Here is a 27,883-nt window from a genome sequence, read left to right as displayed (position 1 = left end):
CCCCCCCTCCGCTCCCCTCCACCCCCCCCTCCGCTCCCCTCCACCCCCCCCTCCCCTCCCCTCCACCCCTGCACCCCCCTCCCCTCCACCCCCCTCCCCTCCCACCCCTTCCCACCCTCCTCTAACCCTTCCCCCCCCCCCCGCTCCTCTAACCCTTCCCACCCCCGCTCCTCTAACCCTTCCCCCCCCGCTCCTCTAACCCTTCCCCCCTCCTCTAACCCTTCCCCCCTCCTCTAACCCTTCCCCCCTCCTCTAACCCTTCCCCCCTCCTCCACCCCTTGCCCCCCTCCTCCACCCCTTGCCCCCCTCCACCACCCCCTCCTCCCCTTTCCGCCGCCCTTCGCCTTCCTGCCCGCCTTACCGCCTCCCCACCCCCGCCTCTGCCTTTCACCCGCCCTTACTCCGGCCGCCTCTGCCTTTCACCCACTGCCTCACAGCCGCTGCACGCACTCAACAGACACCCGCCACACTCGACACATACCTGCCGCCACACACACCTGCTTCCTCCCGCCCCTACGCACCGACATCACTGTCCCACCGCCTCACACCCTAGCAGGACCCCCACGCACAGACAGCACTCACAACCCACGCGCCACCCGCCGCCTCACACCCTAGCAGGACCCCCACTCACAGACAGCACTCACAACCCACGCGCCACCCGCCGCCTCACACCCTAGCAGGACCCCCACTCACAGACAGCACTCACAACCCACGCACCACCCGCCGCCTCACACCCTAGCAGGACCCCCACTCGCAGACAGCACTCACAACCCACGCGCCACCCGCCGCCTCACACCCTAGCAGGACACACGCCTCACATTTTTACATCACTTATGGCACCAAAATATACATTGTACTGTGGTGTGGTTACAATAAACCATTTTTATACAACATCGTATTACATTTTCTTCCATCTTTCTTTTCAATATTATTATCCAACCTTTACAACAAATACTCACCTATTGTTCCACAATTTATAAATAATACTACCTATTACGCATTTACATCCCGGGCAACGCCGGGTCTCTCAGCTAGTACCATATAAACAGGAGGAATATCGACATTGTCCTGCTGTAAGTTGGTGTCTGGGTACCTCTGCAATCTGTCTATTATTTTATCATAACATTTCAGATTATTTACATTAACTATGTATATAACGATCTTTAAGTTGTGTTCTATGGATACAATTCTCGTTCTCAGCTGTGCTGGCGGTGCCAACTCATGGCTCTATACATCCACGATAACATTTATTTAATTACAAAAAACAACAATACAAACCGGCGCCTTAGAGTCCAATATAAGAACAAATATGGAGTCCAAGAATTGCGACAATGTCCAATAGAGGAGAGTCCAATTTGTGACTTCAGGCTCCACAGCAGGGATTTACATGTGTGAAGAAGACGTAAACTGAATACAAGCAGGGGTGTAAGGTGGTTAGAATCCGGTAGCAGCTACTGATGGGCTCGTGGCAATCAGGGGAAACTCCGATCACTTCCTACGTTCTGCGTCTGGATGCGCGTAACCGCTGGTTGTTCTCTGCTTCTCCTGGTGCCGACTGCCGCTCTGTTACCGGAAACACATCACTGGGGGCGGGACAAATAGCCGAAACGCCCTTCTCCTGCTCGTATATCTGGAAATGATCCTGCAGTGCTCTGCTCCAATGCGATCACACTCTTAAAACTGCCCAACGCGTTAATTACACTATATCCACATGAATATATTTTTGGATGGTTGCTTCATTAATTTGTACCAATTAGATTTTCTATGGTCCAGGTGCAGTTTCTGCAATCTGTATGTCCACCAATAGATGGCGCTGTCGCGAAATGGTAATGCTGGCTCTGTACCGAGCATTTGTAGGTTGCCATGACTACGCTAGGGTATTTAAAGTGCACCTGTGGGACCTGCGCTTACTTCCCCTGACGAAGCTCCTTCCCAGGAGTGAAACGCACGTCGGGGACGTTTCATTTTTAATTGGAGTACGTCACCACTTATTTCTGTACTGTAGGGAACCAGTTCACTTATACTGGTCAGTCTAGTTTTCAGGCATTAGGGTTACCGGTTATCGGCAGCTTGCAACTGTACTCCGTGACCGTGCGGTCACATGACTTTATTCCGCGATCGCAGTACACAGCGGGTCTCCGTTAACATTGGCAGCCAGCGTGTATCCCGGCTAGCGGGAGTATTCATACTCACCTCGCCTATCGATCGCTGGCTGCCAAGTATCGCTCCTTGTCCTTGCCGATAGCAGGGGGGAGCGGTCTGCACTAAGGCCCTAGCGGCATTACTGGGAGCTCGAGTAGAGCGTTGCAGAATTACTTTATGATACTTTGTAGCTTCTAACCAGATACACTTATGTCATTTGCATACTATGACAACCACTGTCTATTAGCCTGACACTATACTAATGAGGCTGCCTGTAACAGTGAATATAAGACACCAGCTCTATGCCTGGCAGACCTATGTTTAGGTCTGCAGTGCAGCAGTGACAGGGTTAACATTCAGCTGGGAAGGTCTCGTTAATGGGCAGGTCCCAGCTGCATCGTTAAGGGGCTTTAAAAACCGAGGCTGCTGACACATGCTGGGCTGTCTGAACCATGGAGAGACACTGAAACTCTGGAGGGAGAACAGCTTGATTTACAGTAATGTCTGTTTTTTTGTGACATTTTTGTTTATTGCTGAATTGTTTCTCTGGACTTTGAACAGGAGGGGCAAAGCCCCGCTCAGGACTTATATTGCGTTAATTTATAGAAGCTGAAGAAAAGCTGTTATTTTTGTTCCATGTTTTTGCTGGTGAAATAAATAAGCCATTTCAGAAACCCACGTGTGGTTGCATGTACCCTGCAACACTGCCTAACCTAGCTTGTTGGCACCATACTGGCACAGAGTCTTATCACTGATTACTCAGAGTGATAGAACATTACTTGATCTGTATACATTCCGTGTGGTGTGCCTGTCCCATGATTCACTGAGGAGTAAAGTGCATTATATCAACACTTCTTACAGCTGTACCTGTGAATCCCATATACACTGGCAGTTACTCATGCTGCCATCATACAGGGCATTTAGTTATTTATTTATTTATCAAATGTTTTACCAGGAAGTAATACATTGAGAGTTACCTCTCGTTTTCACGTATGTCCTGGGCACAGAGTTAAGACAAATAATACATGGTTACAAATACAGTTACATAATGAGCAGGGTATACATTATATACAAGACTTTGCATGCACAGTTAAAGAAAATATATATTATGGGCGTATGAAACAGTTAAAGACCAGATTAAAATGTGAGACAGCCTTAGATTTGAAAGAATTTAAACTGGTGGAGGCTGTGAGAGTCTCTGGTAGGTTGTTCCAGTTTTGGGGTGCACGGTAAGAGAAGGAGGAACGTCCGGATACTTTGTTGAGCCTTGGGACCATGAACAGTCTTTTGGAGTCTGATCTCAGGTGATACAGTAGGTGCTGCATGTGGTAGGGGTGAGGAGCTTGTTCAGGTAGCTGGGTAGCTTGCCCAGAAAGTATTTGAAGGCAAGACAGGAAAGGTGAACTTTGCGCCTAGACTCGAGTGATGACCAATCTAGTTCTTTGAGCATTTCGCAGTGATGTGTGTTGTGTTAGACATTAAGGCTCATTCCAAGTGCTAATTCAGCCAATATTATTGTACATTGTCTAACAAGTGGGAAATATTAAGTCAGTACTCATTTTATTTTGCTCAAAAGTTTTTTTAAATTCAGATATTAAAAGTTAGACTTTATGTAGTGGTGTACATACAAGTATATGTACATTTTGGTGGGTAAAACAAAGTGACAAAAAAAGTCCACTTTACTGTGACAGCAAATAAAAACCCCGCGTGTGAGCACATATACATCTCAGTCAGGTCTACAACGCTGCCTTTCCCCATTATCTCTTAGCATACAGTGCTCACACTGCAGCCAGGGATTCTGGGTAATGATGTGCAACTAAGCACACAGTGTCACCTTTTTGCTTCTTATCCATTTTTACATGGACCCCTATAAACGTATGCCTGCTGTATTACACAGCTTTTCAGCACAGCCTGGGCTATAGAAGTGCATATCCAGTAACCCTACTCACAGACAGCTTTTTCAACCATTTGGGTCTCATCAGTATTAAGTGACGCTGTGTGCTCATTTACATGAAATTACCCAGTTTCCCTGGCTGCAGTGGAAGCACTGTATGCTAAGTGACAATGATGAAAAGTCGGTTTGCAGACCTGTCTGAGACATGTGAATGTGCCCACAAATATATATTTTTATTCGCTATAAAGAAATATTCATTTATTGTTGAAAAAGATCAACGTTTCGGTCCACTCTTGGACCCTTGTCAAGATACGGAACCAAAAAGTCTGGCGAGTTATATACCCTCCCCCAGAATGCCAGCACAAAAAAAAATGGCGCCAAAGACCTCAGTGACTGGTTGCTAGGAAACGGGGCCACACACCAAGCTGAGGCCCGAGTACTCTGAGAATCCACAAGGTGCGTGCAAATAACACAGAAACATAAACAAAACAAGGTACATAACAGCAAAAAACATCAATGTGCAAAAAAAATGCTCGATATGTAAACTTAGTCAGGCGCCACGTACAGTATTGGTATCAAACACAGTGTAACCAGCCTGCCCAACGCGTTTCTCGGCTCTCTAGCTGTTTGGTGATATATTATAATTAACGGGAAAAAGATTGCCATTTTATTCCTGATTAGTTTATTGATAACCATGGCATGGACTTACGTTGAATCCTCACACTTGCCTTTGTTTCCGGGCTCCTAACTGTCTGCGCCAGTAAGTTTCACTCTTCAGTCCGAGTTTGTGGGTCTCGCCTTATACACGCTTCTATCAATGACAACCTAAAGTAACCCGTCACATGAAGGGATGATCAGGTTTCTTTTCCAGCACACGTCTCTGCCAGACAGACCTAGGAGGTGGTTACTTGGGGGGAGGATTTTCGATCTCCATCTAATAATAACTACTAATGATAACTTAGAAAACTGTATTTAAAAGGGGGAAATCCAATGTAAATGACCAGAAAAACCATCACCTTGTAAATCCTTTGGCTTCCTTAAATAAATGTAACCATACATAAAGCAAATATTTCGCTCTACCTTTATCCGGCCGTCTCAGAAAGCCAATGAAGATACGAGGAGGGAAAGAGAGAAGGGCTCTGCCAGTGCAAACTATTGTTGTACATACATTGATGGTACAAAAGGGAGCAGTCAAAATAAATGGCACCCCTCCCGTGTGTCAGCACATTGTGTTTATAACCGAACCCTAAAATACTTTGAATGTTCTTATAAGTGTCAGGTTTAAATGTACTTATGGGTGTCAGATCGGAGCAGAAACAAGGCGTCAATCACCCAGATTTAAAAACAGAAGGGATAGACACAGCACCCAAACAAATGCTGGAGACTAGATGCAGGGCGCAGGTAAGTCAGTGAGAGCTGGGACATCCTATTGGGTTTCTACCCAAATTTAACCCCTTCACTGACACTAACGCCCTGTGATCCTACAGCAAGTCCACAGTGTGCAAACATTTTTTTATTTTTTTTTTACATTTTATCAATGTTTGTCTTGGAAATATTCAGCCCCCACTCGCAGAATGAAAGTGTACACATTGTGTCCTTGTTAAAAAATACATATATTTCTAAATGTATCTGGTAATTATGGTACCTCCCCTTTATCTGTTTAGTCATTGGCAACGTAATTACAGTAGTTCATAGACATGAACAAAGGGAAAGGGAGTTCACAGGCCGCCCACAGAAAGGTTTAAGAATAATCTTATCACAAAAGAACTGCAAAGTATCTGGTTATCGTGGAGATCACAAAGGTATCCCAAATATTTGTACTCTGCGGTGTCTTTGTAGGGAAAGAGAAGTACGGGAATCAATTACAAACGCAATTTATATGTAAACAGCAAAAAAGAATCCAGATTTAAATAAGGAACTGCTGCAGAAATCGGACGGGTCCTGTCCCATACATTATTCCAGCTTCATTTTCAATCATTTCTTAGTCACAGTATATAGTTTTTTCTAAATAAAAAAGTGAATCTTTTTCTAAATAAAGTGAATCCTTTAGGTTCCCCTGCAAAATTAGCACTGCTGTTAAAACAAAACATGCTAGTTGCCTACAGTTAGTCTAATAAAAGGGGCAGATTTTCCTGCTCAGGCAAAGGTGTGTGTGCGTGTGTCTGTGTGTGTGCGTCTGTGTGTACACTATGTGTGTAAGCTATGGTGGGTGAAAAAGGCAACAAGAAACCTCCACCGTATTGCATATAGCAAATAAAAAGATCACTTGAGAGCACATTCACATGTCTTAGGCCCCGGTAACTCAGCTACAACGCGCGCCCGCGAGATTCTACTTCTAGATCTAGTTCTTTGAGCATTTCGCAGTGATGTGCGCTGTTACATTGGAGGACAAAGCGGCATATTGAATTGCAGAGGGTGTCTAGTTTGCTAAGGTATGTACAGTATGTGTGTCTTTATTTATATACTGTAGCGCCATTAATGTACATACAGTAGCGCTTCTGTCCTGGAACAGGATTACATATTTTTCTGCCCCCCCTTTGCAGCTCTGACTGCCAGTTCTGTACATTTTTAGTTGTATGCTTTCCCTGCTTCTGTAACTCCCAGTGTATGTGGAAACTGTTACGTACATTTAGTTACTTTCAACTTAGCCAGTGTTGGTTGCTATAGCAACCTCCCAAATCTCCCAGCTGAGAATGGGTCTGCCGACCTCTCCTTTGTCTGCTGACAAGTTAGTTTGGTCGCATAGACGGGATTGGGGTAAAATGGGAAAAGGATGTCCGCATCAGCCTTTGAGATAGAAAAAGAATAGGATACACCAAGGTGCAATGTAGGGCCCAGAGCAAACATGAAATAATATACATAGAAAGGTGCCCTACCGAATGCACTCGTGGTGTGAGAATGTGAAATGGGTATAGTGCAAGTAAAACCCTTTTATTATTAATTACAAATATTTATATAAGGGATCAGGTATACAGGTCCATGACCTGCCCCAAATAAATAAACCACCCCGTTAAAGCTTCTGATTTAAATATGCATTAGCGGAGAATATGGCTCCTGAGTCTATGCAAGTATCCCCTGTAGTGTTATGGGGTTAGCTCCCCTCTAGAACCTACTCATAGCAGAATTATTTACCCACAGTTGGGTTGGTGTAATGGTATAATAATGATTTTAACTAAAAAATCAGAGCCTGCTCATATATAGTAATGAACAGTCTGATGCACTAGATACACCAAAATGTTACCACTGTATTGGGGAGGGTTGTATAACTCATTGTGAACAGGTCAATGGTAATCTACTGACCTTTTAATCCGCCTATGGAATCAGTAGTAGAGAACGGCATATGTTCGTCTCTACTGATTGCATAGGCAGATTAATAGGTCAGTAGCGATCACTCAGATGAAGTCATGCCACCGACGTTACATAGCGCTGTCACAGGCATATGTCACCTATCTGACAAGGACTAACTCGGAAGACAGCACGCGGGAACGCGACCTGCAAAAAACGATTGATCTGGAACGTGACGGCATTGTGCAGACCGCCATCACGGAAGCGCAAAGTGAGAGAAAGGCGCTCCTCCTGGAGACCGCATCGCAGCGCTCCAGCACATCCAGGCACTCATCAAGGTCAGCTAAATCAGTGCAATCTAATGCGTCTAGCGTGAGCGCAAACACTACCAAGGCGCGAGCCACCACGGAGGCTGCACGTGCTAGGGCTGAATATAGTCAGAAAGAGGCAGCCGTAAGGGCAGAGAGAGCGCGCTTAGAAGAGGAGCAGAACGCCACCACTAGACCTACCTGCGCCTGCGCAACCTCCAAAGCCCCTGCACTAACTGTAATGGCCGCTGCGACTCCAACCACCTCCTGCGCATGCGCGAACCTTGCACCAACCGCAAGATGGCCTCCGGATCGCCTCTGCGCATGCGCGACCCTCCGCGCATGCACGGACACATTAAACATGGCGGCGTCCAGCCGCAGCTGCCACAGGGAGCCCCCGGCGACGCGCTCGCCCCCGCAACAACTGGAGGTAAGGGAGAGAGAACCGGGAGTCAGGGGGACCGTAGGGACCCTGGCTACACTTATAAATTAGGTTACAGTGTATCATATATCCTAGCAACAAAAAATTAAAGATATATATATATATATATATATATATATATATATATATATATATATAATGTCAGGTCAATATACAATGTGCTGTACTAAATAGTTATATGCAACCTAAAGAAGCCAATATGTATTTGTACCTATGTATATTTGCTGTACATGTATATGCCCACAACACTTCTTTACCAAATGGCAGTAAAGTATTATATTGGTGCAGGAGCCCCAATGATTCTTAATGACTCCCGGAGCCCGAGGTTTGCAGTGCGAGGCTGCGGGTCACAGACACCCCCAGCTCTGCACATGCTCAGCTGCTGCTGCTGCCTCTGGCACTGATCTCTGTTTGCAGACACTCCCAGCTCTGCGCAGGCTCTGCACATGCGCTGCTGCTGCCTCTGACACTGATCTCTGTTTGCAGACACTCCCAGCTCTGCGCAGGCTCTGCACATGCTCAGCTGCTGCTGCTGCCTCTGGCACTGATCTCTATTTGCTCTGCAGGCTCTGCACATGCGCTGCTGCTGCCTCTGGCACTGATCTCTATTTGCTCTGCAGGCTCTGCACATGCTCTGCAGGCTCTGCACATGCTCAGCTGCTGCCTCTGGCACTGATCTCTATTTGCTCTGCAGGCTCTGCACATGCTCTGCACATGCTCAGCTGCTGCCTCTGGCACTGATCTCTATTTGCTCTGCAGGCTCTGCACATGCTCAGCTGCTGCTGCCTCTGGCACTGATCTCTGTTTGCAGACACCCCCAGCTCTGCGCAGGCTCTGCACATGCTCAGCTGCTGCTGCTGCCTCTGGCACTGATCTCTGTTTGCAGACACTCCCAGCTCTGCGCAGGCTCTGCACATGCTCAGCTGCTGCCTCTGGCACTGATCTCTGTTTGCAGACACTCCCAGCTCTGCGCAGGCTCTGCACATGCGCTGCTGCTGCTGCCTCTGGCACTGATCTCTGTTTGCAGACACTCCCAGCTCTGCGCAGGCTCTGCACATGCGCTGCTGCTGCTGCCTCTGGCACTGATCTCTGTTTGCAGACACTCCCAGCTCTGCGCAGGCTCTGCACATGCTCAGCTGCTGCTGCCCCTGGCACTGATCTCTGTTTGCAGACACCCCCAGCTCTGCGCAGGCTCTGCACATGCTCAGCTGCTGCTGCCTCTGGCACTGATCTCTGTTTGCAGACACCCCCAGCTCTGCGCAGGCTCTGCACATGCTCAGCTGCTGCCTCTGGCACTGATCTCTGTTTGCAGACACCCCCAGCTCTGCGCAGGCTCTGCACATGCTCAGCTGCTGCCTCTGGCACTGATCTCTGTTTGCAGACACTCCCTCCTGCGCAGGCTCTGCACATGCTCAGCTGCTGCTGCTGCCTCTGGCACTGATCTCTGTTTGCAGACACCCCCAGCTCTGCGCAGGCTCTGCACATGCTCAGCTGCTGCTGCCCCTGGCACTGATCTCTGTTTGCAGACACCCCCAGCTCTGCGCAGGCTCTGCACATGCTCAGCTGCTGCTGCCTCTGGCACTGATCTCTGTTTGCAGACACCCCCAGCTCTGCGCAGGCTCTGCACATGCTCAGCTGCTGCCTCTGGCACTGATCTCTGTTTGCAGACACCCCCAGCTCTGCGCAGGCTCTGCACATGCGCTGCTGCTGCTGCCTCTGGCACTGATCTCTGTTTGCAGACACTCCCAGCTCTGCGCAGGCTCTGCACATGCTCAGCTGCTGCCTCTGGCACTGATCTCTGTTTGCAGACACTCCCAGCTCTGCGCAGGCTCTGCACATGCTCAGCTGCTGCCTCTGGCACTGATCTCTGTTTGCAGACACTCCCTCCTGCGCAGGCTCTGCACATGCTCAGCTGCTGCTGCCCCTGGCACTGATCTCTGTTTGCAGACACTTCCAGCTCTGCGCAGGCTCTGCACATGCTCAGCTGCTGCTGCTGCCTCTGGCACTGATCTCTGTCTGCAGACACTCCCAGCTCTGCAGGCTCTGCACATGCTCAGCTGCTGCTGCTGCCTCTGGCACTGATCTCTGTTTGCAGACACTCCCAGCTCTGCAGGCTCTGCACATGCTCAGCTGCTGCTGCCTCTGACACTGATCTCAGTTTGCAGACACTCCCAGCTCTGCAGGCTCTGCACATGCGCTGCTGCTGCTGCCTCTGGCACTGATCTCTGTCTGCAGACACCCCCAGCTCTGCGCAGGCTCTGCACATGCTCTGCTGCTGCTGCCTCTGGCACTGATCTCTGTCTGCAGACACTCCCAGCTCTGCAGGCTCTGCACATGCTCAGCTGCTGCTGTTGCCTCTGGCACTGATCTCTGTTTGCAGACACTCCCAGCTCTGCGCAGGCGCTGCTGCTGCTGCCTCTGGCACTGATCTCTGTCTGCAGACACTCCCCGCTCTGCGCAGGCTCTGCACATGCGCTGCTGCTGCTGCCTCTGACACTGGCACTGATCTCTGTTTGCAGACACTCCCCGCTCTGCGCAGGCTCTGCACATGCTCAGCTGCTGCTGCTGCCTCTGGCACTGATCTCAGTTTGCAGACACTCCCAGCTCTGCAGGCTCTGCACATGCGCTGCTGCTGCTGCCTCTGACACTGACACTGATCTCTGTCTGCAGACACTCCCTCCTATGCTGGGAGGTGCTGGAACGCCCCCACCATGCAGTGACCCCACCCCCAATTACTCACACACTGGCAATACTGAATGTCCCTTCCTTATGCCAATATATATTATTTGATTTGAACACAGAGAGAGAAAAGCAGCTAACAGAGTGAGGAAGAGAGCTGCACAATAAGAGAGATTAGGCTAAGCAGGAACAGGGCCAAGGTGTGTGAGCAGAAAAAGCAGCAGAGAGACAGAGAGAGAGACAGAGGGAGAGACAGAGGGAGAGACAGAGGGAGAGACAGAGGGAGAGACAGAGGGAGAGACAGAGGGAGAGACAGAGGGAGAGACAGAGGGAGAGACAGAGAGAGACAGAGAGAGAGAGAGATCACATTGTAACTTCCAGGGGACAGATTGCCATCAGGAAGAGAGATACACTCATTCACTTGTGACTGGAATCAGTCATCAGGAGACTGATCTGAAACACAGAGGAGCAGGAGAGACCATCCCAGGCTGTCATCTGGAACCAGACCTGTCCCCAGAGATACAACCAGAACCAGGACCCAGATCCAGCTATCACCAGAACACAATCAGGTTTGTTAGTACCCACATGTATGATCTGTTATATATATATATATATATATATATATATATATACGCACACACACACACACGTTTATACATACATACACATGCAGCTTATCCGATCATTTCGTGGGTTGAAGTTAAAAGATCAGCAATTGCCAATTTATTAAGCTTCCAGGTTAAGTGATACTAAAACAAGCGCTAGACCTAATAAATAGTGCAGTGCACAAAAAAGCTGCCTGGTAATCTAATGTGGAAACTATCTCAATTAGTGCCCAAAAAACAACATGCAAATACAAATTTAGACATAAACCGGGCGCATATAAGTGATATTCAATATACAGTGATTATGTGAAATAAACAAAGAAATGAAAATATCTGAAGTCCATAAAGGATATGGTGGTGACTGGGGTAGAAAGAGTCTTTTTCTTCAATGATGATAAATTGAAATAGAAAATGGGCTCCATTTATCATCATTGAAGAAAAATGCGCCAGGTTTATTTCTAAATTTGTATTTCCAGGTTAAGAGAAGTACACACATGTGAGTATTCAAGATACAACGCTCAATACTGCAAAGTATACCTTATTCACGTACAGAATACTTCTATGCTGCTTAGGAGTAGGGCAAAATGTTAACGTTTCCAAATACGTTTCTAGATATCCATAGTCTGGCTTTAAAGTTTAAATGCCCCTGGGATATTGCTTTGTAATACGCTGATGTTTGCCTGTACTTGATGGTTGGGTTCGGCATTGATAAGCTGCCAGGAAAAACATACAGTATGACAAAGCATTGTGTTCACAAACGGGCAGTGCTGGCATTGCGGGCAGTTCTGGTACTGTAATGCTTTGGCTCTGTGTTCTGGAGGCAGCCGCCAAGAATCTTATTTAGACAGAGATCTGCTAACGCACCTTTATGTACAAGGGTTAATCAGGGGTCTGCTGACGCACCTTTCTATAGAAGGGTTAATCAGAGGTCTGCTAACGCACCTTTCTATAGAAGGGTTAATCAGAGGTCTGCTGACACACCTTATTAAAGGGTTAATCAGAGGTCTGCTGACACACCTTATTAAAGGGTTAATCAGAGGTCTGCTGACGCGCCTTATTAAAGGGTTAATCAGAGGTCTGCTGACGCGCCTTATTAAAGGGTTAATCAGGGGTCTGCTGACACGCCTTATTAAAGGGTTAATCAGGGTCTGCTGACACGCCTTATTAAAGGGTTAATCAGGGGTCTGCTGACACGCCTTATTAAAGGGTTAATCAGGGGTCTGCTGACACGCCTTATTAAAGGGTTAATCAGGGGTCTGCTGACACGCCTTATTAAAGGGTTAATCAGGGGTCTGCTGACACGCCTTATTAAAGGGTTAATCAGGGGTCTGCTGACGCGCCTTTAATAAAGGGTTAATCAGAGGTCTGCTGACGCGCCTTAATAAAGGGTTAATCAGAGGTCTGCTGACGCACCTTAATAAAGGGTTAATCAGAGGTCTGCTGACGCACCTTAAAGGGTTAATCAGAGGTCTGCTGACACGCCTTATTAAAGGGTTAATCAGAGGTCTGCTGACGCGCCTTATTAAAGGGTTAATCAGAGGTCTGCTGACGCGCCTTATTAAAGGGTTAATCAGAGGTCTGAGGGGAGAGAGAACGTTTGCGACGGGATTGGGCGTAGCGGTAGGTTTGCGGGGGCGTGGCCATGACGTCCCGTGGCTGGTTCGCCCTCATTGGCTGAACCGCCGGTGGGGGCGTGACCGCGCCTCCGTCGCAAATGCCAATCTCAAACTCCCCTGCCTGCCTGAAAACCCGTCGCGCAGCGCTGGGGAAAGGCGCGCGACAAGGTAGGAACTGGGACCGGAGGAACTGGGGGGGCGGGGCTTGATCGCACAGGCGTGCGCTGTAGTAGTTAGTGGGACCGCAGCCTTAGGAGCCGCTTACGCATGTGTGCGGAGGCGTGTGGAAATGCAGGCGACAGGCAAGTTTAAATATACGCGCTGAGGGGAGCGGAGGAGCGGTCACGTGACAGCAAACATCCAATGGGGATGAGGGACTAGCCCCACCTCCGCCACACCTTTGCACCTTTGCACGGCCCCCAAAGCGCGCTCACTGCCTCACATGTCAGGCCACAAAAAAGCACCAGCTTCTGCAGGCGCAGAGCCGGAGCGCGGCCCGAGGCACCATGCCCGAGTCCTTAGGCCTCGGGCATGGTCATCGCTTAGGCGCTGACTCGTGCTGAGGCGCACTGCTGCTCGGCACTGAGCCCCTGCCGCCGCAATGAGAGCGGCTTTAGCAGGGGCTCGCGCACGCTTCCGCACGCCTGCGGAAGCGTGTCTTAATAAATCTTTAGTTTCTTCGCTTGCCGGAGCGCAGGGCCGGTCACGTGAGCGGTTCGCTGAATGAGGGAGAACCAGCTCCGTGACGTCACTGGCCCACCCCCAGACACGCCCACGGACGGCGCACGCTCTAAGGCCAGGGAAAGCGCCGCTTTCCCTCAGCCTCAGCGCGCCTCCGCACGGCTTCCGTCTCTATGGACGCAGCCTTAGGCTGCGGCCTGCTCGGCCGTGCAATGTGTGGCTAGGGGCACGCTCATCTGGGGGCGCGGCCACAACGGCACTGAGCTGGTTCGCCCTCATTTGGTGAACCGCTTACGTGACGCGCTTGGAGGCGGCAAATTCAATTTTGCTTGCTCTGCAAGCGTCTCAAGCCCCGATGCTCACCCTGGCCAGTGTTCCTGCTGGCGTGCGGAGGCGCGCTGAGGCTCAGGGACAGCTCCCCTCTCCTCACTGCACTGTATATAATAGCGCACATCTCCCCTCTCCTCACTGCACTGTATATTATAGCGCACATCTCCCCTCTCCTCACTGCACTGTATATAATAGCACCGCACATCTCCCCTCTCCTCACTGCACTGTATATAATAGCACCGCACATCTCCCCTCTCCTCACTGTACTGTGTATAATAGCGCACATCTCCCCTCTCCTCACTGCACTGTATATAATAGCGCACATCTCCCCTCACTGCACTGTATATAATAGCGCACATCTCCCCTCACTGCACTGTATATAATAGCGCACATCTCCCCTCACTGCACTGTATATAATAGCGCACATCTCCCCTCACTACACTGTATATAATAGCGCACATCTCCCCTCTCCTCACTGCACTGTGTATAATAGCACCGCACATCTCCCCTCTCCTCACTGCACTGTATATAATAGCGCACATCTCCCCTCTCCTCTCTGCACTGTGTATAATAGCACCGCACATCTCCCCTCTCCTCACTGCACTGTGTATAATAGCGCACATCTCCCCTCTCCTCACTGCACTGTGTATAATAGCGCACATCTCCCCTCTCCTCGCTGCACTGTGTATAATAGCGCACATCTCCCCTCTCCTCACTGCACTGTGTATAATAGCGCACATCTCCCCTCTCCTCACTGCACTGTGTATAATAGCACCGCACATCTCCCCTCTCCTCACTGCACTGTATATAATAGCGCACATCTCCCCTCTCCTCACTGCACTGTATATAATAGCGCACATCTCCCCTCTCCTCACTGCACTGTATATAATAGCGCACATCTCCCCTCTCCTCACTGTACTGTGTATAATAGCACCGCACATCTCCCCTCTCCTCACTGCACTGTATATAATAGCACCACACATCTCCCCTCTCCTCACTGCACTGTATATAATAGCACCGCACATCTCCCCTCTCCTCACTGCACTGTATATAATAGCACCGCACATCTCCCCTCTCCTCACTGCACTGTGTATAATAGCGCACATCTCCCCTCTCCTCACTGCACTGTATATAATAGCACCGCACATCTCCCCTCTCCTCACTGCACTGTATATAATAGCACCGCACATCTCCCCTCTCCTCACTGCACTGTGTATAATAGCGCACATCTCCCCTCTCCTCACTGCACTGTGTATAATAGCGCACATCTCCCCTCTCCTCACTGCACTGTGTATAATAGCGCACATCTCCCCTCTCCTCACTGCACTGTATATAACAGCGCACATTTCCCCTCTCCTCACTGCACTGTGTATAATAGCGCACATCTCCCCTCTCCTCACTGCACTGTATATAATAGCACCGCACATCTCCCCTCTCCTCACTGCACTGTGTATAATAGCGCACATCTCCCCTCTCCTCACTGCACTGTATATAATAGCACCGCACATCTCCCCTCTCCTCACTGCACTGTGTATAATAGCGCACATCTCCCCTCTCCTCACTGCACTGTGTATAATAGCGCACATCTCCCCTCTCCTCACTGCACTGTGTATAATAGCGCATATCTCCCCTCTCCTCACTGCACTGTATATAATAGCGCACATCTGCCCTCTCCTCACTGCACTGTATATAATAGCGCACATCTCCCCTCTCCTCACTGCACTGTATATAATAGCGCACATCTCCCCTCTCCTCACTGCACTGTATATAATAGCGCACATCTCCCCTCTCCTCACTGCACTGTATATAATAGCGCACATCTCCCCTCTCCTCACTGCACTGTATATAATAGCGCACATCTCCCCTCTCCTCACTGCACTGTATATAATAGCGCACATCTCCCCTCTCCTCACTGCACTGTATATAATAGCGCACATCTCCCCTCTCCTCACTGCACTGTGTATAATAGCACCGCACATCTCCCCTCTCCTCACTGCACTGTATATAATAGCGCACATCTCCCCTCTCCTCACTGCACTGTATATAATAGCGCACATCTCCCCTCTCCTCACTGCACTGTATATAATAGCGCACATCTCCCCTCTCCTCACTGCACTGTGTATAATAGCACTGCACATCTCCCCTCTCCTCACTGCACTGTGTATAATAGCGCTGCACATCTCCCCTCTCCTCACTGCACTGTGTATAATAGCGCACATCTCCCCTCTCCTCACTGCACTGTATATAATAGCACCGCACATCTCCCCTCTCCTCACTGCACTGTATATAATAGCACCGCACATCTCCCCTCTCCTCACTGCACTGTGTATAATAGCGCACATCTCCCCTCTCCTCACTGCACTGTATATAATAGCACCGCACATCTCCCCTCTCCTCACTGCACTGTATATAATAGCACCGCACATCTCCCCTCTCCTCACTGCACTGTATATAATAGCACCGCACATCTCCCCTCTCCTCACTGCACTGTGTATAATAGCGCACATCTCCCCTCTCCTCACTGCACTGTGTATAATAGCGCACATCTCCCCTCTCCTCACTGCACTGTATATAACAGCGCACATCTCCCCTCTCCTCACTGCACTGTGTATAATAGCGCACATCTCCCCTCTCCTCACTGCACTGTATATAATAGCACCGCACATCTCCCCTCTCCTCACTGCACTGTGTATAATAGCGCACATCTCCCCTCTCCTCACTGCACTGTATATAATAGCACCGCACATCTCCCCTCTCCTCACTGCACTGTGTATAATAGCGCATATCTCCCCTCTCCTCACTGCACTGTATATAATAGCGCACATCTCCCCTCTCCTCACTGCACTGTATATAATAGCGCACATCTCCCCTCTCCTCACTGCACTGTATATAATAGCGCACATCTCCCCTCTCCTCACTGCACTGTATATAATAGCGCTGCACATTTCCCGCTCCTCACTGCACTGTATATAATAGCGCACATCTCCCCTCTCCTCACTGCACTGTATATAATAGCACCGCACATCTCCCCTCTCCTCACTGCACTGTATATAATAGCACCGCACATCTCCCCTCTCCTCACTGCACTGTATATAATAGCACCGCACATCTCCCCTCTCCTCACTGCACTGTATATAATAGCACCGCACATCTCCCCTCTCCTCACTGCACTGTGTATAATAGCGCACATCTCCCCTCTCCTCACTGCACTGTGTATAATAGCACACATCTCCCCTCTCTGCACTGTATATAACAGCGCACATCTCCTCCCCTCACTGCACTGTATATAATAGCACCGCACATCTCCCCTCTCCTCACTGCACTGTATATAATAGCACCGCACATCTCCCCTCTCCTCACTGCACTGTATATAATAGCACCGCACATCTCCCCTCTCCTCACTGCACTGTATATAATAGCACCGCACATCTCCCCTCTCCTCACTGCACTGTGTATAACAGCGCACATCTCCCCTCTCCTCACTGCACTGTATATAATAGCACCGCACATCTCCCCTCTCCTCACTGCACTGTATATAATAGCACCGCACATCTCCCCTCTCCTCACTGCACTGTATATAATAGCACCGCACATCTCCCCTCTCCTCACTGCACTGTATATAATAGCACCGCACATCTCCCCTCTCCTCACTGCACTGTATATAATAGCACCGCACATCTCCCCTCTCCTCACTGCACTGTGTATAATAGCGCACATCTCCCCTCTCTGCACTGTATATAACAGCGCACATCTCCTCCCCTCACTGCACTGTATATAATAGCACCGCACATTTCCCCTCTCCTCACTGTACTGTGTATAATAGCGCACATCTCCCCTCTCCTCACTGCACTGTATATAATAGCGCACATCTCCCCCCTCCTCACTGCACTGTATATAATAGCGCACATCTCCCCTCTCCTCACTGCACTGTATATAACAGCGCACATCTGCCCTCTCCTCACTGCACTGTATATAATAGCGCACATCTCCCCTCTCCTCACTGCACTGTATATAATAGCGCACATCTCCCCTCTCCTCACTGCACTGTATATAATAGCGCACATCTCCCCTCTCCTCACTGCACTGTATATAATAGCGCACATCTCCCCTCTCCTCACTGCACTGTGTATAATAGCGCACATCTCCCCTCTCCTCACTGCACTGTGTATAATAGCGCACATCTCCCCTCTCCTCACTGCACTGTGTACAATAGCGCACATCTCCCCTCTCCTCACTGCACTGTGTATAATAGCGCACATCTCCCCTCTCCTCACTGCACTGTGTATAATAGCGCTGCACATCTCCCCTCTCCTCACTGCACTGTGTATAATAGCGCTGCACATCTCCCCTCTCCTCACTGCACTGTGTATAATAGCGCTGCACATCTCCCCTCTCCTCACTGCACTGTGTATAATAGCACCGCACATCTCCCCTCTCCTCACTGCACTGTGTATAATAGCACCGCACATCTCCCCTCTCCTCACTGCACTGTGTATAATAGCGCTGCACATCTCCCCTCTCCTCACTGCACTGTGTATAATAGCGCTGCACATCTCCTCTCCTCACTGCACTGTGTATAATAGCGCACATCTCCCCTCTCTGCACTGTATATAACAGCGCACATCTCCTCTCCTCACTGCACTGTGTATAATAGCGCACATCTGTTCTTACCCCCTGATGTGAAGCAGCAGTGCGCACAGGGGAAACCGCTGGAGAACATCCTGAACAATTTCAGTGGCGTTCAGGCTCTATAATGTGCGATTTAATTTATGTCACTAGAAATAGGTAGAAGATCAAGGGGTGCTCCAATCATATAACGACTGGTCCATATAGTATGAATCTTCAAGGACCCCAATATAGCAGAGTGGGTTTAATATATGAAATGGCCTGTGAGTCACTCATAACCATATGTGAAATTTGTTGCCTTCTGGTAGTTTACGCCGTCCCAGTTAGAGTACTCAACTATAGTGGTCAAACATAAAGACATATCATCCTTACCCACGTCTGCTGTCTCCTGGGGTCCACTGTGGCGTGCCAGCCATGGAGATAATCCAGATACATAAAAAAAGAAAGCAAACAGCCTCCTACGCGTTTCGGACGGGTAGGTCCTTTATCAAGGAGTGATAAAGGACCTACCCGTCCGAAACGCGTAGGAGGCTTTTTGTTACCCCCCCCCCCTGGGGTGATGTTTTTTATCAGATATGTTCTGCAATAAATGGATTTTTATCTTTTCACCACCTGACTCCCTGGCAGTGCGCTGTTTGCTTTCTTTTTTTATGTCACTAGAAATAATCTATTTTAAGATGACATTTATTTGGGATGAATATGGGTATCTCACACAAAATGGCGGCATGCAGTAATAACTTGACCCACTCAGTCTTCCCAATGAGATCCTGGGGTGTTTTCATTGTTGGATAAATTGTGTGTTTATCCCAAGCAGTAATGGGTTCCCTGAATGTATACACATCTACCACCTATGGTGGGAAGTGCCAGGAAGCAGCAATTTCAACATCGACGTGGTTTTGCTCTGAATTATACACACGCACACGCACACGCACACACACACACACGCACGTTTTTACAGTGTTTTTCAAGTAACTGCTGGATTATTTCACAATAAATTGTGGGATTAGGGTTACAACATATATATAACTAGCTTTTGTACCCGGCTTCGCCCGGGGAATGTAATATTGAATGCATGTCCCCGTTCCCCCCCCCCACCACCACCACCACCACCTCCCCGCTGGCGGCACATCTCCCCGGCGCCCTCCTTCCCCCCCCCCCCCCCCTCGGCGGCGAGAGAGAAGCGTGGTGCATCCAGGGGTGTGAAGCTATGCTCCATGGCAGCACTAGCAGAGCTGCGCGCGCGCTCTGTAAACAGAGCAGGGGTGCACGCACGCGGTGGTACCGGAGCGGAGGTCTGTGCAGGGACAGGTAAGGAGGGAACACGTCGCAAAGACGTGTTCCCCGATTCCTTACAATTGTAGATCCAAGATGGTCACCACCCTATTCCCTTGGAGAGAGGGACCTGGATTCTGAGGAGAGTAGTGTTAATTACTGCCTGATGCACAGACTTTAATAATGTCCTGTATATTATCTGTGTGTTTACCTGATTCCCCTTCCTCCTTCTAATCTCTTCACAGATCAATCAGAAACATGCGTCCGTGCTGTGGCCTTATCATCGTGAGCTCCAAGAAGCCAGGTGAGATTCCTAATTCTCTTCATATTCATCATATATGTTTTTTCTATTACCTGAACCAGGGGGTTCTGAGCAGAAGCTGCTTCCTTATCACTGAGAATGGCCCAGTTCCCAAGCTATTCACCAGGGAAGTCTCTGTGACAAGAGAGGGCATAGGCTGCATCAGCCAATCAGTGAAGGGAAGTCCACATGTCACAGCACATTTCCACTCGTTGATTGGCTCACCGACAGTAATGCAGCCAGGGGCCATTTAGTTTTCCCCAATCATCAGAAATTCGCCATGGAATAATTCCCTTAATAAGTGAAAAATTAAAATCTCAGCGTAGAAGGGAAGGCTGCGTTTGTACAAAAAGAAACATAGACATAGATGTCAAATCAGAACCAACTGGCCCCCTGAGTCTGCCCATTTTCCTGTCCGATATGAAAATTACTGTATATAATATTTAGGATAGCCGTGTGTCTATCTCAAGCATGTTTGATCTCTCGTACGACATGAGTTTCTATTACCTCTGTTGGGATAAATGACCCCTCCCCCCCTTTCCAGTAAGAAATACTTCCTCACTTTTCCCTCAGCTTCCACCCCCCAGTATCGGAGAATGGCCTCTTATTCTAACAATTCCTCTGTCCCCAAACCTTTCATGTATTAGAAGGTCTCCCTCCTCTCCCTGCTTCCTTCCAAGCTGTCCAGGTCCTCTTAGTCTTTCCTGTAAGGTTTATTATGCAGGCCCTGCACCACCATTTTATTATTTTATGTTACATCTCAAGCATGTGACGTCCATATCAATATTACTCATCAGAAACACCAATACGGGTAACGCTCGGTTTCTCTACTTTTAATGTGAGGTGTACGTATGTTTTCTATGGGCCAGGGTTGTGAAACCCTCCGGATGACAAGTCTCCATTAAATAATAGTGCCCCTGGCTATGTGTTTCCCGGCCCTGGCATGTAAGTGCAGGCAGTGTCGGGGTTAGATCCCTTTCACATGGCATGGGTGTGAGTCCGTTGGCACACTAGCAAGATTGTTGCCATAGCCAGGTGCAGGCTGAATGGCAGTTGGGGGCGTCATGACTGGGGGGGGCGGTAGTGTAAGGGGTCACACGTGGTATGGTGTGACACCGGGACCTCCTCTAACACCTGCCCAGTTTGGGGCAGGGTCACTAACCCCTTCCCAGGTATATAAGAGGCTCCTAAACCAAATTTAGAGGAGAAAGGATGTAGCCTGCTCCCCAGTGAGTGAGGAGGGGTTCTGTCTTACCCCATCAGGGGGTAAGGGTGTGACGACTATCCTCAAGGGCCTCAAGCCTTTGGAGGGCCTGACCAGGGAATGATGGAGAGGGAAGATATCATATGATGGTCATATCTTGCAAGAGATGGAATCGGGTCCTGGCCCGCCTAATAAAAGGTGAACGGTTCCACGTCTCTGTGTCATTACTGTCGATGCCCAACAACTGATACCTGTAGTTCCAGTTTTCGCGTCGGGAAGGAAAGAGTGGATTTTTGATTTTCTAGAAATTTAAAATAACATACAGACCTTTAGTAAACAAGTGATTTAAGGAGCCCTTCCCAAAGATCACTCGCAGTCTGACTGGAGTAGGATGTTATTTTCAGAGTCTTGTTACTGATCTGTATTATCCAAGTGCAGGTGGCCTGCCAAGCTTCTTCAAAAGTTCCTCTCCCGAGGCCAGTCCCTCCTCACATGATGATATACATACATGATGATATACATACATGATGATATAGGGTTTGAATGTTTGTGATACAAATATATCATCTAGTTGGGATGAAAAAACACTGGTCTACTAAATTAAAAAAACTCTATATATATATTTATATCTATACTACATGTATACACTAATTTCATATATGACGAAACCTAATGTTGATCCTCTTAAAGATATCACACCCTATAACAAATCTATATTTCTCCGGAACCATATGGTTACTAGAACTTTGAAGGACACCTTCGTTCTGAAGTGTTCTCTGCTTCAATTATCATAGTACATTGTGGTTTGAAACTGTGAAGAACATGGGAACATATCCAGGTAAGACTCTCCATGTCTAAGTAGTTCTCTCTGTTTGTGCTCCCCACAGTCCCTCTGCGGGGGATCTCCGTTGATGTTCAGGTTCAAGGTTTCGTGGCGGATGTAACAGCAACGTTGAAGTATAAGAACCTGGAGGAGAAGGCGGTGGAGGCCGTCTTTGTGTTCCCTATGGATGAAGACTCTGCCGTGTACAGCTTTAAGGCAACGGTGGACGGGAAAAAGATTGTAGCAGAGATTCAGGAGAAGAAGCAGGTAATGGTGACGTAATGTAATCTTCAGATATTAAATATCATGATCTACCAAGGATTTCCCAGCCAACAGAAGACCCCTTTTATTTAAAGCCACCGTATCTCCAGCCTTTAAACTCTTCAGACCTGCTCTTATATTTCTCCCTTGTTGGAGCTAAAACACTCTCCAGGTCTGAGGGGACGTGACGCTTTTGTGCACAACTATCTGGTGCAAATGTAAGAAGCTTTGTACGTAAACGTCTTACGTACGACAGGGAACAAATAAATGGATCCATTGCATCTCCCACTGTGTGTGTCTCACAGGCTCACAAAACCTACGATGAGGCCCTCAGCCAGGGCCAGCAGGCCTTCCTATTGGAGGAGGATGAGAGTTCCGGGGACATCTTTAGCTGCAGCGTGGGAAACCTGCTGCCCGGTCAGGAGGCCGAGGTGACACTGAGCTACGTGCGGGAGCTGCCGCTGGAGGCGGACGGAGCCGTGCGCTTTGTGCTGCCGGCCGTCCTCAACCCCAGATACACCCCGAGAGGTAAAGCAGAGCCTTGTGGGAGACTTCGGTGAGAGGGGCTCATGTAGAGAGCACCTGCTCTGTGATTGAAACGGGGCATAAGCCGGAAATAATAAACTATACAGATACTGTAATACAAAATATCTGAGGGTGAAATTAAAACTGATCTTTAAATCATACGGATAATGGGTTTATGTGACAGCAGATACAACATTTATTCCACAGCATGAAATAAGGATTGCACTAACACTTTAATTTAGTGCACATAGCTTTATTGGTTTTGTGTCAATTTCTTCCATTAATTTTACTATGGAGCTAATTGCCCAATGTAAATTGGTTCAGTATCTGTTCCAACACAAGCGGAGTTATCAGCAGGAGGTGAAGGAGAAGACCTTACCTGATACAGCACTTTACGAGACAGCTCCATATACTTTTTATTCTCTCAACGCTGGAGTTTAAATCTCCGCACAAAGTCTGACTTTTGAAACGAGCAGCTCCAAGTCACGTTCAAAGAGTTTGTTGAAAGATTTGTGTTCAGCCCACAGCTTAACCCTTTGAGTGTCCGAGGCCCATGAAACACCGTGCTTTCCTGCCCCCTCAGGCACTAAATGGGTTAAGTTGTGTGGTCCTGTAACACAATCTGCTTTGCATTGGAACTGCACAAAACACAAGTTGAAATGTAGTCTGAGAAATACTTACAAGTGTTATTTTTCTCTGTCCCCTTCTCAATCTTTCCTTCTCCTATTTTCTTGTCCCTCTGTGTAGATCAAGAAGACAGTATTACTGCCAACCTCCCGCGCGTCCCCCCTGGTCAGATCCCATACACCCTGAGTATGAGTGCCCACTTCCAGTCTGCGTACGGCATCTCCAAGGTCCAGTCTAACTGCGGGATCACCCCTCTCCAGTACACCAATGATGACAAAACTGCGGCCAAGGTGAGGGAACAGATAACGAAACTCTCCTCTAAATATACTTATAAACTACCCCTCTGAATGAACTTACTTACACCTGCCCTGCTAGGATTCTGCTTTCAGAGAGGTTAAATACTGGACGTGTCCACCAGACACTGCTTAACCAGTGTTTCAAACCTTATATTGAAGGGTATTCTCTTGGTTTGAGATGGAAATTATACTCCATTTACCACTCTGCAAATATGGCCCTTTGGGACTTATTCTATGTGATCTGATGTGGCTAATTAGGCTGTTTTCGCTTACATTCCCCTATATGATTCCTAGAATAAGTCCCTTAGATTTAACTTGTCCTACACCCTGCTTCCCCATCCGAATCCAACTCTTGAGTAATGGCTTACTACTGTGACAGGTGGAACTTCTGTTCATGGATACCTTGGTTTCTCCTAACACTCTTCCACCAGACTCAAGTCTTGCTTTTTTTTATGCACTAAAGTCTCATGTTGAATATTTATTGATTGTATCCATTTCTCTTGTGTCGTTCTACCTTTGTCCTTCTGTCTTTCTCTTTTGCTTTTCTTCTTTCCCACCATTTCCTTTTTCTCTCTCTTTGGAAAGGTATAGTACCTTTCTAACATGTCTTTCCCCTTCCTCCATCTTTAATTCCTTTGTTCCTTTTCCTTTCCATCCTATTTGCCTCCTACCCTCTTCCCCGGTACGTTGTTGGTAGCTAAGGGGCTAATCCTTCTCTTTATATTGCTGTATGTTCCTTCTCTCTGTCACAAACCTTCACCCCACTGGTGCATCTCCTCCCTCCCTCCAGGTTTCACTGGCTGAAGGACACAAGTTTGAGAGAGACGTGGAACTTCTTGTTTATTACAAGGAGGTGAACAAGCCCAGTGTCACTATTGAGTCTGGGCTTCCGGATGCTGAAGCAGGTGAGCCTGAAAATTTGGGGCCCTACTTGGACCCCCATTGTTTTTATTTGATGTTATACTGTACTGTTTGCAATTAGTTTTGTCTCAAAATAATACATGTTAGGAATAGTAATGTATAATATGCTCACAGTTATTTAGATCTCCAGTATATGTTATTTATTTATAACATGTTTTACCAGGAAGTAATACATTGAGAGGTACCTCTCGTTTTCACGTACGTCCTGGGCATAGTTATGATGCTAAATTCTTGGTTACAAATACATAGTTACATAAGTGAGCAAAGTTATACATTATATACAAGACATTGCATGCACAGTTACAGATAATATATGTTATAGGCGTATGTAACAGTTACAGACCAGATTAAAATGTGAGACAGACATAGTTTGGAAAGAACTTAGCCTGGTGGCGGCTGTGAGAGTCTCTGGTAGATTGTTCCAGTTTTGGGGTGCACGGTAAGAGGAGGAGGAGCGGCCGGATACTTTGTTGAACTTTGAGACAATGAACAGTCTTTTGGCGTCAGATCTCAGATGAAATTGGAGGACAAAGCGACATATTGAATTGTAGAGATTATCAAGTTTGCTACGGTGGGTTTGAGGAGCCGAGCCATATACTGTGTCCCCATAGTGTATAATTGGCATCAGCACCTGCTGTGCGATACGCTTTCTGAACAGCAGATTTAGGGAGGATTTATTCCTATAAAGTACACCTAGTTTGGCAAAGGTGTTGGATGTCAGGGTATCAATGTGCATCCCGAATATTAAATGGCAGTCAAACCATAAGCCCAAATATTTGAAACTAGTAACGGGCTAGGATAGTATTAGAGTTGGCTCTGATACGGAGCTCATTCATTGGATTGGAAGCTTTAGAAATGTAGCCTTGGTCCTAAATACCATTGTTACAGTCTTGTCAGTGTTTAAAAACAGTTTGTTTTGGGAAATCCAATTGTCAAGTTTCAAAAAGTCAGATTGAAGTGTTCAATGTCAGAGAGGCTATGGCTGTGTGCATATAAGAATGTGTTATCCGCATACATGTGTTTTGAGGCTCCTTTAAAATCTATAGGATGATCATTAATGAACCCTGAGAAGAGTGGGGGTCCCAAAACAGAGCCGTGTGGGACACCATAGGTGATATCCAAGGGGTTGGAGTTAGAGCCTGAGTGAGACACATGTTGGGATCTTCCTGATAGTTAGGAATGAAATCAGTTTAAAGCATGCTTCCCTATTCCAGAGCTCTGGAGTTTGTTAAGCAGGAAAGCATGATCAACAGTTACAAGCCTTTGCAAAAAATCTAGGAATATTGCACCAGTGAGTTGTCCCCGTTCCATTCCACACTGGATTTCATTGCAAACTTTTAGCAGGGTAGTTACTGTGGAGTGTTTGGTGCAAATGCCAGATTGGAATTGGCTAGGGAAATTTGTCTTAGTATAGTAATCGCTTAATTGGGAGTGAACACATTTTTCCATGACTTTGGATAGTATTGGGAGAGAGAGATTGGCCTGTAGTTTGAGACAGTGTTTTTGTCCCCACTTATAAAGATTGGGACAACTCGGGCAGATTTCCATGACTGGGGCACCAAGTCTTAGGAAAGTAGATTGTAGTAAGTCCGGTCCACATTGGCTGCTTAGTTTTAATTTGAGGAGAAGTTGTGTAATCTTCTCCTCAGATACTGGGCCAAATTGAAAATTGTGGTCAGTGCTGGGAGGGGGTGGATCTATAGTTTAGTCTATAGGGGGTTAATAGGGTTACTCCCAGAATGAGGTTCTTGTTTGTGGTTTGGGCTGCGTTTCGCTAATTAGTAGCACACCCCACAAAGTAATCATTGAATGCATTTAACAAAAGAAGGGTAACCGGCGCCAAATGAGTTAAATTCAAACCAATTGGGGTGTAAAAGTCCAAAGGAAGTCCTTGGGATGATGGGATGTGATGATTCTCGCCTCGAACGAAATATATGTGGAAGAAAGAAAAGACAAACAGATAATAGTGCAGTAAATTAACACTGGGGGGGTGAGTGAACACTGACAACACAGGACACACAAGACAAACAAACACTAAACACTAGCACGGCCTTAATACTAAAAGAAAAGCAATTTATTTGGGGTGTGGAGGGTGCATAACCGCATCCGGAGGGGTAAAATTACAACCCTACTCACAAGATGCTGGCAGGGTAAAGGCAGCGAGCTGGATGCATACAGCTGGGCTCACAAAGATGGCGACCGGAGCACTCTGATCAGCGTCCACACGTGACCGGAATGGAAGGCAAGTCGCTCGAATGACGGGGTCTCTAGGCGGACGTGACGTCACCTCCGCTGTGGTCCCACCTTAGGCACGCTCTCTCCAGTCCTCCTCAGCAACCGTGGTCCCGCAAACCGGTTTAGGCACTTGGAAACTGCAGATTTCTCCTCTTGGGACTGCAGATATCCACCACAGTAAAAACACTTCTAAAACACGAAACTTCCCGACCGGTTTCGTACGCTTGCGCGTACTTCTTCAAGGGATGTGCTAGCCCTTTAGTCTCTATGGTATATATACCTTAGTCCAAGGTTCTTATTGGTTAATTGAGTAATTGAATTAACCCCATATTGGACTAATACAAGGCAGCACATGTAATGGGCCTATGCTAAACTACAAACAAACATCATAACATAAAACACTGAATGGATAAAAACAGTAATAACATGCAAACATTAAAAACATTAAAAGAACAATTAAAATATAAATCATTATAGAGAGGCAGAAACAATGAATTAGTTATAGAAAGGCTTTGAGTTCAAAGTCGATATTCATTCCTTTAGGGGAGAGAGTTTTTAATTCATAAATCCAGTAAGCTTCACGCATACTGGCTTGCTGGAGTCTACTCCCCCCTCTGGGATTGACATCAACCTGCTCAATTGCCTGACAAATAAGACCCTTGGGATTTTTGTCATGGCACAGAAGAAAGTGATGTGAGACACTGTGTGTCTCCAAGCCCCTCTTAATATTATAGATATGCTCATAGACACGTCTCTGGAAAGTTCTCCCTGTTCTGCCCACATATTGTAAGCCACAAGGGCACTGTAGTA

The 27,883-nt window shown here is 47.7% G+C and overlaps 1 protein-coding gene across 4 annotated transcripts in view; it reads left to right on the top strand.

Moving 5' to 3' along the window:
- Positions 1-27,883, top strand: part of LOC142475204 (von Willebrand factor A domain-containing protein 5A-like) — a 354,651-nt gene that overhangs the window by 132,445 nt on the left and 194,323 nt on the right. For 2 of the 4 annotated variants that reach the window (XM_075581228.1, XM_075581278.1), the window contains exons 2-6: positions 20,126-20,184; positions 22,273-22,475; positions 22,775-22,997; positions 23,742-23,911; positions 24,708-24,822. In XM_075581228.1, coding sequence (XP_075437343.1) covers positions 20,139-20,184; positions 22,273-22,475; positions 22,775-22,997; positions 23,742-23,911; positions 24,708-24,822 — 757 coding nt within the window. In that variant the 5' untranslated portion in view covers positions 20,126-20,138. Of the gene's footprint in view, positions 1-10,732; positions 11,320-20,125; positions 20,185-22,272; positions 22,476-22,774; positions 22,998-23,741; positions 23,912-24,707; positions 24,823-27,883 lie in introns of those variants that run through there. The other 2 variants (XM_075581322.1, XM_075581199.1) reach the window with 2 other exon arrangements.

The sequence above is a fragment of the Ascaphus truei genome, chromosome 1, assembly GCF_040206685.1.
Source record: "Ascaphus truei isolate aAscTru1 chromosome 1, aAscTru1.hap1, whole genome shotgun sequence".
Classification (NCBI taxonomy): domain Eukaryota; kingdom Metazoa; phylum Chordata; class Amphibia; order Anura; family Ascaphidae; genus Ascaphus; species Ascaphus truei.
The sequence above is the reverse complement of the archived record's forward strand: the minus strand, read 5'-3'. Positions and strand labels throughout refer to the sequence as shown.